The 25426-nt window shown below is 36.9% G+C and overlaps 1 protein-coding gene across 2 annotated transcripts in view; it reads right to left on the bottom strand.

Annotated features, from left to right (window-relative positions):
- gabrb2 (gamma-aminobutyric acid (GABA) A receptor, beta 2) overlaps window positions 1–25426 on the bottom strand; it is a 67029-nt gene that overhangs the window by 10566 nt on the left and 31037 nt on the right. For both annotated transcript variants that reach the window (XM_015401028.1, XM_015401035.1), the window contains exons 5-6: window positions 9662–9744; window positions 172–309 (exon numbers count right to left, since the gene is read on the bottom strand). In XM_015401028.1, the coding sequence (XP_015256514.1) occupies window positions 172–309; window positions 9662–9744 (221 nt within the window). The remainder of the gene's footprint in view (window positions 1–171; window positions 310–9661; window positions 9745–25426) is intronic.

Here is a 25426-nt window from a genome sequence, read left to right as displayed (position 1 = left end):
TCGACTAACATTATGTGTCTGCTTTTAAAAATATATATATTTTAAGGCTTTTAACACGTCTTTTTTTGAAGCATAGGAATAATTTTGAGTATTACTAAAGGGTTCAGGTTTAATATGGCACAAAATTAAAGTTAAAAGCTTAAAAACATGGATCGGTACTCCGTGACTTACCTGTAGAAAAGACAACGTTCTTGGAGATGAGTTTGTAGTCAACAATGGAGAACTGTGGCAGCTCTATCCTGTCAACCCCAGACACGGCATTGTCCCCTCCTCTCCAGTAAAACTCAATGTCATCAGTCGTGTATCCATCTGTAGACGACAGAGGCAGAACCATGATCACCATCAGTCGGTGTAAAACCTCATATTCTGGTTTATGGCAGAGCTGAAGTTTGTTTCTGATGACCCATCTTCTATTAGCACAGCCACAATTTTCTGGAATCGTTCTTGCTTAAAGTAAGTGGAAGCCGGTATTCAAACTTTAAAAAGTTATTGCAGTTTATTGCAGATTTTGATAATCATATGCTAAGATAATATCAGCCCTTTTTAGGTATATTTTCTATTAACAAAGCAACAATTTTGCAGCAACACAAAGATGTAAGATCAAACAAAAGGATCATGTGTTTGCTGGTGATTCCGTGACCTCATAATTGGCTGATTTATAATAAAAGATAATAGGAAATCTTCAGCAAAAGCTCCCTTAATTCAAAGTTTTACCCACAATGACCAAAAAATCAAATCACATATAATGTTTGCTATACATATTTTTGATACCTGAGTATTAACTAGTTACTACATTTACCTGAGTAACTTTTTAATAAATAATGTCTTTTAGGAGTAGATTCATTTACTTTTAACTTTTATTTTGGTAAGATTATAATGAAGTATCATTATTCTTACTTGAGTAAAATCTTCGGCTACTCTACTGACTGTGAGTAACTTTATAAAAAAAAGAAACTCATTTTAACATAAAACGCAGGACCTCATGAGATTTGTACCTAATCTCTGTTGTTTTGGTGTTAATTTCTTATACCTTAAGAAATGCCTTCATGTGTTATATATCCAAAATTTGACTTTAACAAAGTGTTTCTTCTGCTTGGATTTCCAATTCTTATTTAAACCCATTACATTGTTTTTAAAACAAAAGGAATCTGCACATAGCTTTATATTTAATAAACTTCCTCATTTATACCATTTTAAATAGTAAAAAAGACAGTACTGGAGAAGCCTTTTAACTAAGTAGCCTACTTTTTTTTACTCCTACTTAAGTCATTTATTGGACAGCTGCTTTTACTTTTACTAAAGTAGAAGTACCGTATAATGAAGTAGTGCTACTTTTACTTGAATACATTTTGGTACTCTAAGACCTTCAGTAGTGATTCCTACACTTCTGTTCTGCCCTCTAGCTGAAAATGCAAGTCCTAGATAGCTAAACATACCCTCTAGTTTTTCAGGTAATAAGACGTCATTTAATAAACAAGAGATCAAAATTTGCAAAAAAGTTTTTAAAAAGTTTCTAGTAAAGAGTTTTACCAAAAAAAAAATGAATAAATAAATAAATTCACTGTGCTTTTAAAGCCTCCTTTCGGCCAAGCAAGTATGATTTATAAATGACCATAATTGCCTAATGTGCTAATCATAACAACACAAAATAAAAAAATTAATAAATAAATACAAATATATTGATGATAATCCAAAATTTTTTTTATTTACAGCATCCAGAAAATGAGAAACAATCCTCATGATTTTTGTTGCATAAACAATGCCTGACTCAGACTGAATACTTCCTATTTTCAATTTGTTAAGATTAGTAAAAGGATATTTTTCTTTGCTAAAAACAAATGGTTTTTTGTTTTTTCTCAAAATGTCAGAGGTTTAGATACAATTCCTCTGTTTTAAATAAACGGACTTTGGTCAGATGGGTCGCTTATCCTTGCACAAGTTTTTACTACAGTAGTTTGCAGTAGTTTTTGCAAACCGTGTAAACCTGACAGTGCATCAGTCAAGTTTGAAACTGTGCGACCTCTAACTTCCTGGCTGGTGTTTTGTGACGTTGCTTTATCTTTCTCAAACACACTCTTTCCATCATATCCTCTATTTTATGAAGTGCACCAGTCCCTCCTGCAGCAAAACACCCAAACAAAAATAATGCAACTAATCAGAATGCTGAGAAAAAGTGCACAACAATTAGCCTAAAGATGTTTTTTCTAACATTACCAGCTGTAACCAAAACTTTGAGTAAGAAAGTTCTGCCAGCACAAGAGAAAGAGAGTGCTTGACTCGCCCATTCAAAATACATGCAGATCTGTGACAGACCCAAAACTTTTAGTAATTATTTAACAAAAAACACCTTTACTAAAAAGCTTACTGACTAAAAGGTTCTAATCCATATTATGATTCTATTGTTAGCCATGTGAAATGTATTTTTATCTGTAGCCTGTTTCAATCATATAGTTGGCCCATATGCAAATGTTCAAAGATGAGAGCAAATTAAATATCATTTTCTATTGCCATGCTCTGGTAATATNGTTAGCCATGTAAAATCTATTTTTATCTATAGCCTGTTTCAATCATATAGTTGGCCCATATGCACATGTTCAAAGATGAGAGCAAATTAAATATCATTTTCTATTGCCATGCTCTGGTAATATGTATGGCAACACCAGCATGAGCATCTTACTTCCCTCAATCTATTTATAAAGTGCAAATGTTGCTCTTTGTAATGTTGCTAATTTATAAAATGGAGTTGTCAGAACTCTTACCTATAAGTCTCTGGCCATCACAAGGAGGAAAGCGGCACTGTCTAAAGAGGCGGGATTTCTTGAGAAGTAGCCAATCACAGACAGTTCATCTTTTCAGGTTGGTTTCACCCTCAAAGCGACAAAAATTGACATAAGCTACTGACCAACAGTCAGTGTGTGTGCACTCCTGCTTGGGACATATTAGAGGGCTCATTATTTTGAATGGGCACGCATAAAATTTTCGAAATGCACTTGGTAATTTATGGTAATGTATTTTAAGAATATTGACCCATTTTAAATAAAAAAATCTGATCTTCATATCTCCGTACTTCACAATCCATGGCTGGCAAGTTTTGCTGTTTTAACAGTTGTCAGTAGGTAAGGCAAGTATATTTGTACAGCAAAATTCAGTGCAAGAAAATTCAAAGTGCTTTACATGAATTAAACAATTAAATAGAAGGAAAATAAAAGCAGAACATACAGTAAGCAAGCGGAGATAATACATGAGTAAACCAAATACACACAAATTTGAACTAACGATATGTCAGTGAAGAGTTTAAATTCAACAGTCAAAGCCAGTTCTAAGCAAATGGGTTTTTAACTTTGACTTAAAAATTCAGGATTTTCAGCACTTTTACTGTCTTCTGGGAGTTTGTTCCAGATCAGTGGAGCATAGGAACTATATGCTGCTTCTCAATGTTTGTTTCTAGTTCTGGGTGGACAGAGAAGGCTGGAACTAGAAGATCTGAGTGATCTACACTGACAATGGGTCTGTGATGTATGGAGGTGCTGATCCATTCAGTGATTTGTAGACCAAAAGAAGGATTTTAAAGTCTATTGTCTGAGTTACAGGGAGCCAGTGGGAGGACTTCAGAACCGGACTAATGTGCTCTACTTTTTTAGTTCTAGTGAGACCACAGGCAGCAGCGTTTTGGATCAGCTGCAGCTGTCTGATGGAGTTTTTAGGCAAACCAATGAAGATACTGTTGCAGTAATCAATTCTACTAAAGATAAATGCATGAATGAGTTTCTCTAGATCCTGCTTGAACATCAGTCTTTTAATCATGGAAATGTTCTTCAGGTGATAAAATGCTGACTTAGAAACTGCCTTTGTATTCCACACTCTAAGTTTTAATCTCAGGACATGTCTTCAAAAATTGACATTTCTGATCCTAAGTACAGTTAAACTTGAATTTGTTCTAATTTTTTGCAGTTGCTTCCTCTGTGAGTGGCCTCTCAGCCAATACCAACACAGGACAAGATTTACTGTGGATAATGACTCCCTTACTAGCTATATTGAACTTATATATATTTAAATATCTTTTTTTTTTTGCATTTCATAGAAATAATTGTAAAATGTTCTATATATCAGACGAGGAGGATACAAATGGTAGTTACCTTTTTATGCAGCCCTTTCAAATATCTCCTTTAAACTATGCTTATATTATAGTTTATACCACAAAGTTGTAGTTGCTGTATTGATGGAAGCCAACACAGCTGCAACATAAAAAGCATTGCATCCATCTCCACTCAAAGATCCAGTTTTGTCTTCCTCATGCTTAAAATAGAGGCTGTGACCTATTCAGATGCAATGAATAATTAAACTCTGAGGCTATGATTTTAAAAAATTAACACACATTTCTTTGTTGCAGAGGCACTGACATTCAGAGTTAGTTTACTGATGTTGGGTTGTTGTTGTGGTTCTTTAGGCAGGCAGGTGCTTCAGTCAAAGGCCTTTATATCCACGCCGACATTTGATTTATCATAGCAGAACAAACTCAGGTGTTGCTAATAATTTTGACAATGACTCTCATCTCCAGGAACTTGCACTCACAGAACTTTGACCATTCATTTTATTATTTATTCCCTTCTTTTATTTGCAAGAATATGTCAAAATGAGAGAGATGGAAATGTGCCTTTGAGTCATGTTCGCCTGATTTTGCAACACGGCGGCTGTCAACGCAATGAGGCGCAAAAATACAGTGTCTGTTATGCAAAAGGGAGTTAAGTTTTCTTCCAAACAGCTGGGTCCTTTAGCTTGTGGGCAGTATTACTCAAACAACAGTAAATTATGCATTTATTGAGGTTTGCAGCTGCGCAGAGCATTTTGGTGCTCTGGTGAATATTTCACAGCATAGGCTGCGTATGTGGGATCCAATCAAACAAACCACTGTGTGCATTTGTGAATGCATTCAGGGTAACACAGGAGAGCATTAACAAGTGTAACGGTGTGTTTTTTAGATGTCAGAAGAGATTTTCTTTGCACTTTTCAAATTGTTTTTAGGTTTGGGTCCTTTCCTTTTTTATAATGTGCTTATTGATGGTCGTTTATTGCACAGACTGAAAGTGTTTTATGTTGACAAACTCCCTCTGCTGCCTCATGAGGACTGGAGATTTTTTTGTGACAGAACTAACAAGAGACTGCATAATCTTAAAGTAGAGGAATGATAACAACGACCTTAAAAAACAGAAAATCCAAGTATAAAGATAACAACATTCTGGTGTGAATGAGTTCAGCTCCCAGGAGCAAGTATGTTTCTCTGCATTTACAATTTAAAGTCTTTGGGGAATTTCTGTACCAGTGTGACACATCTAGAGACTGACATTTTTGTCCATTTATGGAGAGAATTACTGTTTCAAGCAAACTGTAAAGAAAACTAGGGGGGAAAAAAACATGTTTTCTATATGGAAACTTGGAAAAGATGCAATTCAGAAATGAAACTTGAAAAAACTCAAAAATAGGTTTCAGAGTTATGTTTTGTGTTTTTCTTATATGATTTTTTTTTCTGTTGTTTTTCATATATTACTTTTTAATAGTTTTTTACACATTTCATATTTTCAAACGTATTTATTCTTTCAAATTTCTCTTTTTCAGATGGAATTTTACAAATTCTAGCCCAATTTTACACCAAGCCCAACACAAACACTCACTTAACCAATAAAAATGTTGTTGCCAACATCCTGCAGACCAATGGAAATACTTTGTTCCTCACTCCAGAGGAAAGCTCGCCTCTAGAAGTGAGGAGAATATGATCTGTGAAAAGCAATTTGAAGATAATGCAATTCATAAATGTCAATCTATGAAAGTGAAATTGAAAAAAAATCTGAAATTAAAAGTATAAAATTTACTAAAAATTAAATATAAACAACAACAAAAAAAGAATCAAATGCGCATCAGAGCTGCACCATAGCATTACTGAGCTAGCGTTATTTGTAACAAATACTCATATCAGAAGTTTTATTTAAAATATATGCATATAAACTATTCTCCAGTTGCATTTTTAATGTTTTATGTGTGCAAATTTAATGCCATGACCCCTCCAATATTTCACGAACATGCCTCCACCCTTGTTGCTTGCAAACTGCCTGTGATTTCCTACTTTTAGGGAAATCTCACCTCTTGAGATGATACTTTTTTCTTCATGGCAGCAGCTAATAACATTAGGCAAGCATCTTTAGGCCAATTACTGTTCTATCAGAGTTAAAAATTAGTTAGGTGAAGTCATCATTGAATCATATAGTTTACCACAGTCATGAATGTGCTGTGACAGCAGTAGCCATAATCTTTAAAATTATTGATGTTAAATTTGGAATTTCCTATGAGCTAAGCTAATGTTAGCCTCACTGTTTATATTCAATTCAATTCAGTTTATTTATATAGCGCCAAATTCACAACACATGACATCTCAAGGCACTTTACAGTTCAACCAGATCATACAGTCAAATTGATACAAAGTTTTCTATCTAAGGAAACCAGTTGATTGCATTGACTCATTGACTCAAATACAAACCCTCACACTAAGCATGCTTGTAGCGACAGTGGAGAGGAAAAACTCCCTTTTAACAGGAAGAAACCTCCAGCAGAACCAGGCTCAGTGTGAGCGGAATATATAGAGGAATTCAAGGCTTGAATGAACTTTGGTTTTTAGTGGACAATTAGTTTAGTTTAGGGCTGAGACAATTCATCGGATTGATCATGATTAATTGATTATTGAAATAATCTTCAACTATTTTAGCTACCAATTAATCATGGAGTATAGAGACTCTAAAACATTCCTTTAGCTGACAGAGCGACCCACTTAGAGCAGTAATTATTTTCAAAATAGTAATGAAATAAAAAAAATTTAACATTTTGCATTTAAGATAAATAAAAAATTTGTCTGTGAATATGTTCAATCCAGAACTTCTCAAGTGGAAACATTTGAGATTCAGCTGGTTTAATTTAGTAAAAAAATCTTCTTTAAGGAACCTTTGCCTATCTGATTATTAATCGATTAATTGAAAAAATAACTGATTAATCGATTTGCTAAATAATCGTTAGTTGCAGACCTAGCTAACAGACAATTACATTTCTAATCATTTTGCAGCTGTTGTTTAGCATTTATTCTTGTATGTCCTGCATTGTGTTTACAAAAACTGCATGATGGTTGCTAAATATGAATCCTGCTTTGCTAATGTTACTGGCCAAGCCATACTGTTAACATGTTCCATACCATCAGCTCATTTGCGCATGCACAACCAGAATACATCTGGGATTTATTAATTTTTTTTAATAAAGACTAACAAAATACTTTTTTACCTCCCTAATTACAAAAATCCAACTAGTGAACAAAATGTGAAAGGTTAAAAATGGCTTCTCAGAGAGAATAAATGCGTTTACATCCTTCTTTTTTATCCTGCTTCTGTCCCGGAAAAGTAATCCTAACCTATTTCTGGCAACTTTTTTTTTTGGCTTTGGATTTGTAAATAATTGTAGAAATTTTGACTTTTATGTTTGCATTTTTTTGTACTTTTATAGTATAAAGTGCATAATCTAAAGAAAGATAAAACTGAAAGGCAGAAAAACATGTCGTAACCATATTTTCTCAGACTGTGCTGAACATGTCCAATGATGAAGTCAGACAAGAAATATAATGGACAGAATGTGAAACATGACCAATTCTCTCAGAAAAGTCTTAAATACCTTTCATACAATTTAGTTTAGCATTTTTTGATGATTTGAGGACAGAAATTAGTACTCTCAGTACTTTTCAGCACACCATTTTTGGCAACCTGGATGAACATCTGGTTATACATGTGCAACCAGAGGATACATCAATAAACCAATTTAAAGTGACAGAAAAAGGAAGCTGACTAGTGGTGCAACCAGAGAATGGAAATAAGCTGAATGGTACGGATCGTGCTTCCAGTACTGATTGGATAGTGGTAGCAGCAAGGAAGGAAACAGTGGAGGTAGGATTTCCTGAGAAGTAGCTGAGCACAGGCAGTTTACCTTCTTAGGTTGGTTACAGCCTGAAAGTCATATTAGTTGACATGAGTGCAAGTAGGAGATAATCTAGAAAAAGCAAAAGTGCAAAGAAGGAGCATGCACTTATGCTTGTGACATACTGTACATATTAGGGGGTTCATGGTATTAAATTTGCACACATTAAAATTTTCAAACTGCTCATTTCAGTATTTATTAGGTACTAGCACTTTTAGCAGAATTAAAAAACTTGTAATTATCACTCATTGCTAAGAACCTGAGCTTCAGTTGCCACCTAGTTTTGCTGTTTCACCACATGCCTACCTGGGATCTAATAAAAGCCACTTAGATCCTTCTAACTTTCTTTGTCAGTCAGTCTGTTTTCTGATGCTTGTGCAACTAGTGTATTGTAAACAGCTGAAAACTTTTAAGTTTTACCAATGAAACTGATCTGCTTTGAATATTTTTTGGAGAAACAAAAAGTTTTTTAGACATATGTTCTGAAGTTTTGAAAGGCACAGTTCAAGGTCAAAGTCCAGTGTGAGCAAATAGAAACACATGTTTAGGTTACAGTGTTTTATAGTTTACATGATTTATAGTTTATGCTCAGTATGTAAGAACAGTGCCCTGAGCTGGAGCAGTGAGCTGCTGATGCATTGGAGGATCCGTAGTTTTTCTGTAATATTGTCTGTTAAAAATGCATCAAGTTTATCAAGGGAAGTGAGAGTTCTCCAGGCTCATTAGTCTGAATAAAATAGCATGCTCTGGCATGAAGAGGTTCCTGCATTAAAACCATTGCCAGTTAATCCATATGAGAGCAGATCCTGCCTGGTGATCAAAACTAGAGCTGTGAGTGTTCATGTGCACGCATAGAGTGTGTGTGTTTTGCAGGGCTGCTTGAGAAAGGAGGAGAGGGGGGGGGAAACACAGCATATGAGTGATGAGAGTAGAGATAAAAAGGCTGAGAGGAGGGGAAAAAAAAGAAGATGAATCTTTACAAAGAAAAGAGATGAGAAAACGGAAAAGAGGGAGCGATGAGAGAGACGGCGGACATAATGGGAGAGGAGCATAGGAGGGGCGTTTCTGACCCGTGCCGTTTTTGTACTGCCTGGTGCTGCTGGCTAGAAAGGGAACAAACCTATAAAGACTGAACCCCTTAGACCACATCCCAGCGCCCTAATCCTTCACTCCGGGGACCCAGATGAAACACGCAGAGGACCTCATCTTTCTATCTCCTGTCCTTCCACACGTTTCCTCCGCTCTATAGCGCTGGATGACGTACAACTACAACCTTGGTGTGAAAAGAGCTCTTTTTGCTGTGCAAACAAGGTGATGCAGGTTTGGGAGAAAGCTGCACATAACATCAACTATCAGCACATCCCTAAAACACTGGACCTAGTCAGGCTCCTCTGCACCTTAGGAAGCCACTGCGGCTGAAGATGAATTAATTAGGCAGGATGTTATCAGTCACTGAGCCATTAGTGATGTTCTTCTCCTTGATGCATATCTCTGGCTATCTCATCAGCCTTCCTCAGCATTTAGCATAGCGTTTTATCAATACACCACTCTACCTTGGTGCTGCAGTGAGGCTGTGAGAGTCTATGTGTGTGTGGGATCTGTTTAATTCTCCATCTGCATGTGGGTGTGAGAGCTGGTTGTCAGGGAGAACAGTACTTACAGCTTTCTATCTCCAGAGTGCAGTTTTGCTCATCCAGAGGGTACCGGCGCAGGTCCATCATGCAGGCAGCAGTTGTGGTGATGCTACGGACAACGAGGGGACATAAAAACACGGGATTCATCAAAGAGAGGCTCCAGACTGCTTGTTTTATTTTTACCTTCAGCATCAGGCGAATACATCAACACATCATAGCAGTCTGTGCAGCACATGAGGCAGTTCACAAGATGCAGATGGAAAAAGGTCCTTAATGAGGATTTTTCTGAGGGAAGAGCTTTCACACACTGCAGATAGATGTTTTTTTATTACAAAATGTTTTTCATTGAAATGTTTCATTTTTAATCTTTTCTGTTTGAATACACAAAAAAATGTATTTTATTTGAAAAAAAATAATATTATAATTACTGTTACTTACATGTTTATATAGTAGTAAATCAGATGAACCTACCGTATATATTAAGATTATTTATTTTGCTAACCTAATGTCCCCAATGCCTGCACACAATCACATGTAAACACACAGGTTTTTATTTTATTTATACTAATATCTCTGGTTTCCAGTGTTATCTGTTGCTTTTTTCAACTCACCTTGTTTGTCAGAATAAAAGTACAGTTTAAAATAACCTCTAAGCAGGAGAATTTTTATGTTGAAATTGTGTCTTCAGTCCAAGTTAATAGAAATGTGACTTTTAAGAATAGAATATTATGCCAATCAATAAATTAAACACTTATTGAAAAGTATTTCATTTATCTAATAAATCACATATCATAGATTAATTACATACAGACTGTTTTGGTTGCATTATTTCTGCTAATGATTGTAATACACAAAATTAATGACAAAATGACATTTAAGGGAAAAATATTACAACAGAAAAATGAAAAAAGTATTACTGCAGAAATGTGGAATTACAGAAAGAAAAGTTTGATTAATTCCTTCTTAATGCTTGCAGGGAGAGGGGGCAGACCAAGACTAAACCTGACAAAGAAAACCCAGCACATACATTTGCATCCATAAAGTCCCACCCTCAAGTGTTCACAAACAGACTTTAACACAGAGGAATGAACGCCTTTCACACACTCCAACTCCCCATACATGATCTATTCTATACCAAGTTCCCAACCATTTCACCCTATGATCCCACAAATAACATTGCAACGGACTGGAGACGAAATTTAAAAATACACATAATTACTCCACTCTATCCTTATGTGTATATGTAAACTTAAATAGATGTATTTGTTTTTAATCAATGTTTTTGAAATTAAATTTAAACACTTAACTTAATTAAACTACTTAAAGGGAAATTAAAATGTGCATTTGACCATTTTATTGTATATTTATTATTTAAATCACGTATTAGAAAAATGCTAACTGTACCTTTCATGATGAATCTATTTATTTCATTCACTTTCTTTCATTATATTTTGGTTCCCCATGTACTTCAGGGATTATATCACAATGATTATAAAAACCATCTGCTGACCCACTGCTTGCTCTCTTGTGACCCTCTGGGTGGGGGGTTCCTGACACCCACTTTGGAAACCCCTGCTCTATACTCCCAGGTCCAAATACCACTACCCCTGTTGTAATATGGAGAAAGCCCGATGGCCAAGCCTAACAGTCCAGGATAAAATCGGGATCCAAACTTAAATGACCCTGGTTCAGACCCAGATCCCGTCCCACAACAAAACCCACTTCCATCTACAGGTAGAAGTAAAAATAAGGAGAAGCTGAAATAGGATAGACTACAAGGGCCTTCCCAGTATTTCCCAAACCCACAATGAGTTGATACCTAAGCCCCATAAATCACTGACCACCCCATGAACCCTGGCATGAAGCCCCTTACAGGGCCATAGCTGTGATACAAACCTGCCATGAGTCAAATCCCTGAGAAGCCGATGACATTCACACAGCAGGAGCCCCTCAGTCAACCCCCCACTTAACACGGTCACAAAACACAACACACTGGAAGGTTGTAACTCTAAGTGTCCAACCCAGGCATGACTGAGCAGACACCATTGAGCCCTGGACCCCACAGGACCCCCATATACCAACAACGGGTCAATTCACCTGTGCTCAGTCACCCTTAGGGCCGATTGCCCCCACCACATCTTCCCAAACATACAGCATCATTGGTAACCCAATGCCAGTTGAAGGTGAAATCACCAACCAACCCAGCTCCACTGCCATTGTACAACCAGTCCAAATACTATCAAATTCTTGGTTTAAAGGTTTTCTGTCTAAGGAAAGCCAGCAGGTTGCATGAAGTCAGACTTGGCAGAATTCACTCCTCCTACATATATAGAGACAATGCACAGTCGGAAAACTACTCTTAACAAGAAGAAACCTCAAGCTCAGTATAATCTGCCGTGAAGAAAATGAGAAATGAGAAAATAGGTAAAGCAGTAGTTGCTCCCTTAGTGGCCTTATCCTAGGGAGAAACAAAGCCAAGCACAGGAGCTCTGAGGCAGTTTTCATAGCTATGAGATGAAAATTTCAGGATCATTGTGTTGCTGTATATGTGTCTGCTCACATCCATGATGATGCTCTGTTGGAATCAACATCTGGTGAACATATAGGCCACTGCAGTACAGAGAATATGTTAACATGTTCAAGAAACCAGTTTGAGATGATTTAAGCTCTGGGACATCAGGACCTCAGGGAGCGCTTCACTCTCCTTATGCAACTTTTTACCTTTCCCTATACAACTCTTTTATTCTCATATTGCAGCTTTGTTTGTTGACTAATACCAAATTGCTTCGAATACGATATCAGCTCAAATCCTACATAAATGTTTGACTTATTTTGCAGAGTGGCATATTAAAAAAGGCTTGATCAAGTGATATTACTCAACCAAAGATTTGTCAAGAATATTAGGTTTGAGAACAACTTAACAATTTATTACTATCAAATGGGTTACATATACTTTAAACTAAAGATGATAATATCTTTAATCTTGATTATGTTGGAGATTTTAGATATTTGTATTCTGGCTGATATAGGACCGATTTCCAAAATCAAAGTGGATTTTAAGTGTTCACAATCACATTCTCAAAGGTGAGCAAACCATATACTATTAATTGATGAGATTCAAAGAGATAAAGATTTTGTGGGTCCTGCTTTAAGGCATGCTCTGAGATTATAACATATCCATTCTCATTTCGTTTGTCCAATGTAATATATTCACTGTTACCAAATCTCTTTTAGGACTAATTTAGTTTTTAAGTCCTCAATCATATAGATTCTGTTGTCAACATTAACATCATTTGGTATTTTGCAAATTCATTTTATTTTCTTTCTTTAGTGAAAAAAACATCTGCTGCTGGAATGATTTGCGGTTAGCATCGCTCATAATAGATTTTACAATCATAGCAATAGATTTTAATGGCCCTGCTAGCTGCTCCAGCTGGAATGCTATTTGTGTGTGGTGTGTAGAAACAGCTCACCAGAGCATGAAACAGTATAGGTTGTTTAAGCACCGGTGTTTAACCCTCTATGATCAAAACTTTATGTGCTGGACATTTATTATTCAGTTAAATTAAATACACAGTCTGCTTCTCCTGACGGCTAACTGACATCAGGAAAAAGCTTTTGATGAAGCTAGTTGATAGCTAGCTTGTTTGTAAGCTGTAAGGCACAACACAACTTTAAAAATAAATAAAGACATACTACCAACTTTCAAGCTAAGTATTTTAAAATAAATATTGTTACACACATGTGAAAAGCTATTTAAAAGATTTAATAAGATTCATGCATCCATTTTCATTCTTATTCCTGTTCGTGGCAATAGCAAAATTTTGTTAGCCATGAGTCAAATCATGGCTAATAGCAATATTTTGTTAGCCCCATTTTATTTCCCCGTAATCAAGTTTAATCCTTCCTACATTCACTTCACTTCTATAAATTAGCTATTTCATAATCAGGTATTTTAAACGTGCACCTAAGTTAATTAATCATATTTATTAGGAAATCTTAATAATACATTATCATGTGAGTTTTCCAAAATGACTTGAAATATAGCTTTGTACACAGTTATTATTTGCAAACAATCTATTTTCTATGAGACTCTTGTTAATTCTTATGATATATGAAACAATATCCCCCTGATAAAACCAAAAATTTCACTGTGGACAAGGCAGCAAACAAGCCCCCACCCCCCCACCCCCGAGTTCAATCAGTTGTATTAAGAGGAATGGGCCAAAATTCTGACAAATAATTTTGTGAAGCTTGTGAAAAGATAATCAACATGTCAAATATTTAATAACCAAAACTGCAAAAGAACTAATTACTGAATGGGTGAAGTGTCAACTACCCCATTATGGATTATCCCCCACCAGGATCTCATGCACACCTCTTGATACCTTACCACCATAAAATGTGCAACATTATTGTCAGCTGTCAGCTGTATAAACAAAATTTCATTTTGTGAAACACTGTGTAAACTAAATCACAATTAAGTTTTTTAAGTCTAAGTAATTTTGCTTTCATTCATAATTCATATATACCTAAAACATGAAGTCCAGCTAGAAGAAACATATCACAACTGTTTGGCTTTCCTTAAAGCATAGAATAGGCTAAAGGATTCAGTCCTCAAACATGCTTTTAGTCTGAATGTTCTTCACACTACATCATCATAATTTCCGCATGCAACAACTGTTTTTGTTGTTAGTTTGTGTTGTCTGTGTTCTTCTTGTCAGTGTTTTTTGTGCCCCAAATATTAATGCAAAGATTTAGGTAAATATATATCAGCAAATCTATGGTGTAGTGTGTATATTGTTTTCACAGTTTACTAGAAGGTAAGGTCTACCTTTCATTCTAATCTCTAAGGGCTCCTCTTGTTCAATTAAATACCCTATAAAAGATGCATTTAGTATTGAGAGGGGCAACCATATGGGCTTTACTATCCTTCATAAAAAAATGAAAACAAAGCAGGGTTCACTCAATGGTCAAGCAGCCCATACTTGAGAGCCGCCACATCCGACAGGTTTGCTTGGAGTGAAGCGCTTCTTATAAAGCATGAAGATGGCCAGAGCCACGATGGGCTGGCATCTGGCTGTGCCAAGCCCCGGAGGATGTCTGAAAGACCGGACACACAGTTTAACTACAGGAACTAAATATAGCGCAGCCCGCTAAGACTGGTAAGGCAAACCAACACACTCGGACATAAACAACGTCACCCACTAACAGATGGATATAAAACATGATAGCATCGCTCAACCAGCAATAATACTTCCAGCCTGAAGGAGCAGTTTCCATTCCATGTGGATGAATTGAAATGGGCATTGTTAAAGTAGGTTTGCAGTCTCATAGAGGGTCTCTTAATTAGCTCACTTCATGTATGAGAGAAAAAGGAGCGGGAAAGAAAAATGGATCAATTACAAGTCAATGTTTTGAGAGATTACAGTGAGAGGGGGTTCATTTATAAAAAAAAACAGAAAAAAAAGATTTAGCGCTGCTAGTGGCCTTTATCAGTCGCTTGAACGGGAGAAGGGCAGAACTGGAGAGGGGGAAGACATGCAGCAAATGTCCAGAGTCTAACCAGTCATAACTGCATCAAAAATACAGGTTTTATGTAGAGTGCAGGTCTACCAACAATCCAAATGGTGCAAAACAGGGTATATACACTATATGAATATCCTGAAACTTAACAATATTGTCTTAATAAATATCTAAAAGTTGCCTAACTTGTAATATTTATCCCTTTTGATATGGATATACGACCATTTCCAGAATACAAATATCATGCAGCTCAAAATACAGATTTTCTTTAAATGACAAAAGGTAAGACTATCTTGAGTAAATAGTTTTCTGTCATGAAGCACATATAAATAAAGTACTCCATTCATCCATCTATTGCCTAGACTCTAAACCCGCTTTTCTCTTGCAGGGACTCGCTTGATAAAATATGATTTGCAAGACCGTGATGTCATGGTGCTGCATTATCCATAACAAGAAAAACCAATGAGAAAAGTTTACGCATTTTTATTCAGTTTTGTTTGACCTACTTAAGAAAATGCATCAATACAATGCACGTAAAATTTAAGGAATAATTTTTCATTTTATAAAAGGCTGGTTATAGAAAAAAAGGTTCCATTAGAGAAGATTGCATTTGCTTTAAATACAATTTACAAAACGTTTCTGATGTCAGGATGTCTTCTGTAGATGAATTATACTGCCCCTCTGTCTATGTAGAAATATAATTTCATTAATTTTATTCTGCATAAAAAGGGATGACTTAGACATTCAAAATTAAACATCTTTAAAAAAAAGAACAGTGTTGTTTATTTAAATTTGAAATACAGAATCCTTTAGATGTAGGTTTAATTTAAAACTATACTTTTTTAAAGTGCCTTTGAATTTTATTTTGAACTCAACATTGACTTTTACAGTTTTACCTGAGAATATCTGTAGAGGAGAAGGAAAAAAGGCATTGCTGAAAAACTTTATTTATTTTAGTATTTAATTAAAAACACCATAGATGAATAAAAAAATGTACTTAAACTGGGGAAAAATATACTCAGGCAAAGATAACACTTGGTTTCTGTTTAGCAAGAAAAAAAATGGTCTTGATAGAGCTGTTTCTTAAGAGTACCATACCATACCAACTTTATTTATGCACTTTATGCAGCAAACAGGACCAAAATTATAAAATAAAAAAAAAGACAAGTGTAAAAAAAAGAGTAGTTTCCTCAGTTTGAAGTTAGCCTAAGATACTTTAAAAATCACTTCTTATAGCATCTGCAAGAGTCCTGCTATATCAGAACCTCATCAGCAAAGCATAGATGATCAGAGAAATCAGAACTAATATGACAGAGAAAACAAAGCGAAGGAATGATCCAAATAAACCAGTAAGGACAGTTAAGGCATAGCAGTAACACATCAGTGGTCAGCATAATTACTGTAATAGTGCTGGCAGTAAGGAAGGAGCCACAAAGGGGAAACAGGATGCTTCCTAGCAGCAGTTCATTTAGCGCCAGGACCTCCTAACGCTCCTAACCACCGCCAGGAGCAATTTGGTTGCCCAAAATCCTTTGTGTGACAGGAGGCTTAGGCACAGCCCACTTTATGGAGTTAAATAAAAATATAATATTCTTTACTATGCGTAAAAGAGGCTATTGTAAAAACCTTCATATGTTTTTTTTTTTTTTGGGTGGAGAGCTGCAAGCGTTTACAACATAATTGTAATTATTTTTTTTTTTGTAGTTAATTTCCCAGATGGCTGTAGTCCCAACTTGACCAGCCTCATCTATTTGCATGTCATGTAACAACAGGGTGAAGGCTGTCTAGATTAAATACAGCTATCTGGAACTCCTTTGCTACCCTGGATAGTAAACTTACAGTTCACCCCAGTAGGAGTAGCTTTTACTAAAGCTCCTTCCTCGATATTGATTGCTTTGAAAATTTGCTCATACTCTTACTAAAAATATCACTCTCTCAACTCACAGTTGAGCAAAAACAGGTAATTTTTAAGAAGAATGGTGTTAAATTTTGATAAACTACTAAACTATTTGAATACCCTTCATTGATTGATTATCTCAGTAAGCCATTTAGAGAGGTCAGGTCTCAAAAGTTTTAGATTTAGTGTATGTACTGAACATTTATCAAAGGCTATGGACAGTATTTTTTGTTGATCTGTTGCTTATTATTTTCTCAATGTTATCTTTAAGACCAAACTCTCATGTGTTTGTATAGTCTGTGATGTAAAACAACTGCATTTAAATGCCTTGAACTTGGTTTAAATTCAGCTTTCACTTAGCATTGAGACACATGCCGTGGAAAAGCCTGCACTGTGCTCTGGTCGAAGTTGCAGTTGATGTTTAATTAATTAGTGTTTATTGTTTTTGTTGATTGTTTATTGCTGTAGCCAACAGGCCAAAGATATCTACCAAAGGGACCCAATGTAATCTTGCCTTTTTCTTATGTCTAGGTTTAGCTCAGGAGATAATGTTAGCATCATTACAGATGAAAACAAACAGGGCTTCAATTGGAGTCTTCATACAGGTTTTCTGGAACGTTTCGACGCCTATCCGGGAGTTTATTCTGTCACCTCGCACTAGAAATCTGTAGAAAGAGCATTGATGTTTTTAGGCACCTGGAGGATTCCCCTGAGCACATTCCAAGTCAGTTGCGAGTCTATGACCCAACAGGTGCTCTCCTTGGTTGTAGGAGTCTGTTGTTTTGTGTGATTTTTGAGTTTGGTTATTTGAATCGTGATAAGACTGATTGTATGATGTCTTTGGAATAAGTTCCAGGACACAGCTATGTATGACCTGGAGCTGGAACTCTAATTCTATTAGAAATGGCTTCCTGAACCACTCTTACAAACCATCAAGATCTGAGCATTGTGGTCTTTTGGAGGTGTGTCCTCCAAAGAGTTCAACAGACTTTTGCCAGATCTGTTGTCTCTCCTGTTCCAAAACATCAGCTCTGCAGATTGCTCTCATGTGAGCCGTCAGAGATGGCAAAGACTCCTGGATAGGCATAAAAAGGTTTTTAGAAAAACTGAGCAAAAATGAAGTTGCCTCAGGGTAATGGTTGTGGTTGCCATGACCTAGATTATAGAGAAGTTGCACAGTACTTGTACTTGAGCATAGGTGTGTATCAAATTCTTCAATGCTGAAATTTTATAAAATGGAAAACGTCAGTTTGGAGGTGTGCAAAGTTTAGGGTACCGCAATATTTAAAAACTCCAAAGGGCCAAGCCCTACGAGTTTGGCATTTTAGTCTTGGGGAAAATCAAACTAACAGTCTTTCTCTTATACTCTTGGACTCTCTGTCATTCTTCCTTTTTTCCTGCTCTCTGCACTCTTACATAAGAGCCAGTTAGCAGGGCTATATGGTGCACTGGGGGATTAACAGGACTCCAATTTCTGTCCTGGTTTTTTCGTCTTTATGGGCTATACCTTAATATGGTGAAAACTAGGAACACATTGATTAGTTACCATGTTAACCATCACTACCACTATGAGAATCTTCACAGGGAAAACACCGGGGAGAAACAGAAATGAGGCCAAAGTGGCAGGGGTAAAAATAACGGCCTATTTATAGCCCACCTACATCATCAGCGCTGGTCTCGAAGCCTTTTCGTCTAAGGCTACTTCTGCCTCTAATGGCCGAACTGGAGCCTCCAAACATGCTAACAAATAATGAAACACTGATAACGAGCGAGGAGAAGAAGCAGGAGAGGGTTTCTCTGCAGGATTCCCTCGCTGCCTTTGCTTCTCCTCCTCCTCCTCCTGTTTGTCATCTCCACTGCAGCAAAAAAAAAAAAAAGTCTACGCTGATCATGAAGCGCAGGCTCGTTTGCTCTTCGTCAACATCAGGGCCGGTGCCTTTCCCTCTCATCCCGACCTGCCGGCGGAGAGGAGAGGCCTTGTTCTCACGGATCACGCAGTTCAAACACGCTACATTTGCTCTGCGTCGGAGCTCATAGGGCACAGAGTTCTAAAAATGGCTGTTTTATTTTTTTCTTTGTGCATGTCCTCTAACGTTTCCGTCCAAGCCCTTTTTTTCTCAGTGTGCATGCATGTGTGTGTGCGCTTGCATGTGTGGACCCCGCCTAAGGCAGCCTGTGCACCTTTATTCCAAATGACCTTGTTTACGGACACAACACAACTACCATGAATTCCCAGACAGAATCTCATTTCGAGGGAGCAAAATTTTTGTAGGGTGCAAACCTGTGCAGCCTTAACTAAACTGACCTTTTTGCAACCAAAGAAGTGGAATAAAATAATATGTGCAGAAAGGTTGAATTGGGACAGAGAGGTTTCCTCCATTTTGGATCAGGAGCCCATGTTGAGGTTGAAGTGATGCATGCTGGACAACCATTCTTGTCTGAGGTAAGGTTTGCAAGGTTTTTCTAAATAAAAGCATGTTTTATTGTAAGAAATTATATTTGGCTTTGTTTGATTCTTATTTTAAGATAAATAAAAGATATATATTAAAAGAGAGACTGATAATTTTGAAGGTGAACCTAATGGTGACCTCAAACGAAAGAGGGGGTTCTTGTTTCCTGGCCGTGAGATGAGATCCCGTAAGCTGCAGAGTTGCAAACCTGCAAGGAACCATCCACTCATAAAAAAAGCAATAATATTCACAGAGATGGGAGAGAGGGGAAGAAGGAGAATCCTAATAAATTTCTTCATCTTGAATGAAGTCTGACCTTCATGTCTCTGTCTTTCTCTTCAGCCCTCTCTCTTTATTTCCACTCATCCCTCTTGTCTGTGTAAATCTGAAGCCTTGTGCAGTTACATTCCTCCGTCTCCCTCCTGGTATTAAATAAAAACGCTAAGAGGAGTTTGTGTTTTTTTTGATGCATGCTTGTGAGTGTGTGTCTTCTCGCAGGCTGGGCGGTATCTGTGTTATTGGCTTAGCCTTTTCAGGGACTGGGTAATTAGATCAGCCTGCCTCTCCCTGAGACTCGAACCGAGCTCTAAAGTGACAGTTGGGAGCGTGGTTGTAATTTTCTGCTCCTCCCGGTAATTGAAGACCAGGATTTGGCAGGATTGGGATGCACTACATATCCAGAGAATATGAAGTAAACAACACCTTCACCCTTCCTCCTCCGCACGCTCCCCAAAAATAACACTCGCCCACTCCCAGACACCCACCCGCAGACATGCATAGCTCCTGCACACACACATCCAATATCCAATGCCTCCTGCTAACTAACAACCGTCTAATCTACTTGTGTTCCCCAGGTGGGGTGTAACAATTAGTTCAGTTGGTTCAGCACAAATCCACCTTCGCCTTTGAGGGCAATAACAATACTTTTGCCTCTTATTATGCCAGGGTTTAGTAAGCATTCACAGCATGACATCTTTACTAAAGATTTACAAATTGGGGAGAATGGATTTTACACCAGCTATGGTGTATACCTGCTCTATAATAAGTCTTTTGCAGGAATGTAATGTCGCACCTTAATAAAGTTTATGAACTTTGCAGATACAGACTTCATAATGACTCATAAACTGCAACAGAGGCAAATATATCTGTAAGCATTAGCTTCTGCATGCAGTGCAGCTCAGTATAGTCATCATTTTACTCTACATGATTTCCCTTGATATAATTATACAGTTATCAAGCTGAACATGGATTAACTATTATGAGATAACAATGACATTGTAGAGGTCTCTTTATTGAGGTCATTCTCCTTAAATACACTTAAAACTTTGCTATAAGATAAATTAAAGTTGCCTTTTTCATTGCAGTTAACACAACATGCTACCAACAGGTTTTTTTAAAGTCTTTATTTATTTAGATATCATTTTCCCATAATGAAAAAAAAAAAATCTACATTCTGCATAAGTTACAAAAGAATATGGCTTTCTCTGCACTTTTATGAAAGCTTTGTATATATATATTTTTTTTTAATCCTGCAGGGGAAAATTAAGATTTTAATATTTTGTTATATTTTATTTAATTTATAAAATTATTAGCTTCAAAATCCATTGAAATTTGTGCGACTTCAATGGAATTTAATTTCTGAAAATGAATTAATCAAATTGTGACTGGGTGAAATTAACCCAGATTTTGATATGTAAAAGACTTCAGAAATTAAAAACTCAACGTACTTTTCATTCCATATGTTCACTTAACCAGAGGATCAGGCTTAATCGGTTAACATATAAGTAAGGACTATTAGTCCCAATAACTTTGAATATCTTCAGTTGTTACATGACAAAGTGTGCAAAACTTCAAAGAAATTAAAATATTTCAAATAAACCATTTTTGCCAATTGCAAGGATTCTATTAACAAAGAAAACTCACAAAAAAACACATAGTAAAACAGTATTCATCTGTCATTTGAAACCTAAAAAAGTTCTATATTGCTTTTTTGCATATGCAGGGATCCATGTTTGCAACTTAGCTTGAAGAGATCATTCTTTTTCTTTCTATCTGTCGCACTGAAGGCGCTCACATACATGGGCGTACATCACTCCCCGGACAACAATCCTGAGGCAGACTCGAAGCAGACGTCCACTGAACTGGTCAGGGCAAAGATTTTACAACTGCTTACGTTGAGTCACACAATAAACTTACAAACGAGAAACAGTGGTCACATCGAACCATTCTGTATTTGACACCAAGCAGATAGGCTGAGAATCGGTACCATTTTGTTGTCAAAATGGATTCAAAATTAGAAGAGCGTCTTGCGACAGATTTTAGAAAACAAAAATGTCAATGATGAAACATATACTTATATTCCAGCTTTTAAAAACCTACAATGCAGCAATTTAGTTCTTCCCTTCCCGTCACCATTGCAGCCCCACCCCCTGTACAGAAGAGTGGAAGACCTCGTCTTTTCAGCCAGGCCAAAAATTCCCTTTAACGACCCCCTCTTTCAGACACTTAGATGAGTATGGGCATTGCAGGCTAACCAAAGAAGCCAAACGACCCCCATTCCAAAGGGGTGGACCCCTTCGTCCGTTCTAATTTGCATTTTTTGAAAACAAAAACAAGGGTTTGTTGGGCTACTGTATAAAACCTCAAATTCAACTCTATTCCTGACATTTTGAATTGAAAAAGCTTCCTGGATGGGAAGCGAAACATCTTCAAACTTCAAACAAATCCAGTGGGTTGTTTTTAATTTCCTTTTTTTGAATAACTATGACCTGGATGACTGAGAACCTTCACAAGAATATAATTATATATTTCCCTTCTTCATTCCTGGTCTGGTTAAATGACCTAATGTACCACCTTCTTTTCTTTTGATTTTTTAAAGCTAAAAGACAGAAATTGAAACTCTCGAGTACGAAGTCTCAACCATCCGCAGACAGTGAGTGCGGACTCTGCACAGCTCCTTGTATGCCTAAAGTTTGTAACCTGACTCCGCCAGATGGATTTGCTACACATATCCATCTGGAAACCTTCTGTTGAAGTAATTTTGGGAAGGGGCGAAAATACTGGTTAGCTGATTGGCCTATGTTGGTGATAGACGGGCCAAATAAACCAATCAGATCAACGAAGCATATGACGTACTAACAGAGCGACGACAAAAACACAACCACAAGCCAGGCACAAGCCAATTGATAGATCAAACTCTTGCCGAAACCAGACGGGAGAAGAGAAAAAACATCTTTTCCTCTGAGAAAAGCCTCCAAAGCAGTGTTTTGCTCTTCTTTCAGTGAAGAAATACTCTGTAATTCCGATAAAACTTGCTCGATAGCCCCGCTAACGCTAGTTTCATCGGCTGAAGCCGCCGTGTTGTTTAGACTGAACTGTCGCGCTTCTCGTTGCGTCACACCTCAACCCGCCTCAAAGCCAACGCCGATTGGACGTTCGTTTGGTGAACTGCTCCAAATTTTCTTTAACGGAGAGTCTCCAGACTGATCTGCGAGTGAAACCTTGAAAGCTCGCGAGATCAGGATGGTCTCACAAGGTTATAAAGTTCGCCCAAGTAAGTGGGGGCCTTTAGCTCTAGTTGAGTGAGTTGTAAGCTACGCTGCAAATATCTAAGCGTCATAGGTATGCAAACCCAAGAAATTTTTAAAAGGTTGTGTTTTTTAACAATGGGTTAAAGTAGGGGTTGGGGCCAAAGAAGAAGATATTACAAAAGGATATTGATTTTTTATTTTTTTTTTGTAAGGCATATTTACTTTTTAGCCCTGTTATTACTATCAGGTGGCTGTCTCTTCAGGATTGAGTTATGGGGTTCATAGGAAATCGGTATTGTAAAAATAGTGCAAACGTATAATAAATACTCATACAAGCATCTTTTTTTTTTTATGAAGAAAACATTGGAGGTATTTCCTGAAAAGTAGCCAATCACAGGCAGATGACTTATTTGGGTTGGTTTCACCTTCAAAGTGACAAAGGTTGACATGAAAGCATCTAAAGGCAAAATACAAAAAAGTGAGAGAGTGCAGAGAAGGAGGATGCACTCATGCTTTTGACATGTTGGGGGCCTTGTGGTATTAAATCTGCACACATTAAACGTTCAAAATGTGCATGGAGACTAGTTTAAATGCATGTATTTTAAATAAAACTGCTCGAACGAGACACTGTTGACAGAATTCTGACTTCATATATTTAGAGGATGCAGACTGACTGTCTGGTCTTGCAACATAACACCTGGACCAAACCTACAAATTGGACATGAAGAGGCAACGATGAGGACAAGGAATCAGAGGTAGCAACCACATCTCTCTGCAGCACAAATGTCCTTCTGTTTCACAAAGCATTTACAACTCTCAGAGGCTACACCACATTTCAGTAGATATGCAGAACTACGTGCTAGGATTACATAACTGAGGAAGAGTGTTATAAATTGCATTTTTCAATTGCTAGAACAAATCTAGCAAAGAATAATCTGCTGCAGTGCAGATGCTTAAATTTTTTAAGCAATCTTTTGCATGAGAAAAGCCTCCGAGTCTAAAAGAGAATGAGTGAAGGGTGCGATCCTGAATTAGCAACAATAACTTCTAAGACACACATACATGCATAAAGCTGGTGACAGATCAGAGAAGACAGCGGCATACTGATGGATGGGTTGTTTTTGGCTGTGCAGGCATTTGCTACAAATAAACACTGTGTGTTTGTCTTGAACTGCTACATTATTGATTGCAAATGATCAATTATGGATTAGAGCCTCCGCATAGGCATCAAAGTCCAGCATCCAGCACCAATAAAGAGAAATTGTGCGGGCGGGTCCAACCACTGCACACAATCATGCTCACGCTCATCATGAATCACAACTAATCAATTATTGAAATCGATGTTGATCAATATAAAAGTCTGCAAACCAATGTACCTGCCGAGGCTTTGTTAATAAACACGCAAACCATGATTGCTTTGCAAACTATTTTTTGATCAACAGGACATAAACAAGAGGGATGACACAACAATCACTAGAAAAATTAGATAAGAAAAACAACACTGAAATATTTTAGCACGTATAATACCACTGCTGTTTTAACTGAACAAATTCATTCATGAATGGAAAACAGAAGGAAAAATTGTGATGCTAGAGTTGTTTAAATGTATATTTAAAGTCTGACAGTTTCACCTTCAAAGATTATCATAAATCAAAATCAAAACTTATCTACAAGCACTGGCAGCTTTCTTTTACAGGATAGCTTCTTGTATTTCCTAAACAGGATTCTTAACTAATCAAAGTTGTGATCAAATGCATAATGCCACATGTTAGGATCAAATATCGTCATTAGGAGACATCAAACTCAGAATGCAACACAGAAAGAACTTAATAAATACACATCCTTTAAAATGCATACCATAACGTCGCCCAGGAGGAAATAAAAGATATAAAAAAATTAATGATTCACTTTCACTTGTGAAATGTTTATTAAATATTATCTTATCTAAGTTGTGATGCTCTGCCATACTATCTCCCTGCCTGGGACTACAGGTTTGACATATTGTTAACGCTGGACACTTATAAAATGGGCTGAAGTAGTCATATTGCAGGGTTGTTTTTTCTTTTCTTAATTAAAAAGACAAAAATATTCCAAACAGACCAAATGCCCCATATTATGGGGATTCCACATAATCTTATACACCAGAGATAGAAATTTGTGATTAAATTCCCAATATTTTTATTTTTTATTTTTATATATATATATTTTAATAATCCCAGAGGGAAATTACTTCTCTGCATTTAACCCATCCCCTTGGGGAGCAGTGGGCTGCCATTGTGCGACGCCCGGGGAGCAGTGTGGAATTAAGGGTCCCAGAACCTCAGGATTCCAAGCTCTTTGCCCTGTTGTTCTAGCCTCGTGAGACCATCCTGATCTCCCGAGCTTTCA

This window comes from Cyprinodon variegatus, unplaced genomic scaffold (assembly GCF_000732505.1).
Source record: "Cyprinodon variegatus isolate N-32 unplaced genomic scaffold, C_variegatus-1.0 Scaffold31, whole genome shotgun sequence".
Classification (NCBI taxonomy): Eukaryota; Metazoa; Chordata; class Actinopteri; order Cyprinodontiformes; family Cyprinodontidae; genus Cyprinodon; species Cyprinodon variegatus.
This window is presented reverse-complemented; position numbering and strand designations above follow the sequence as displayed.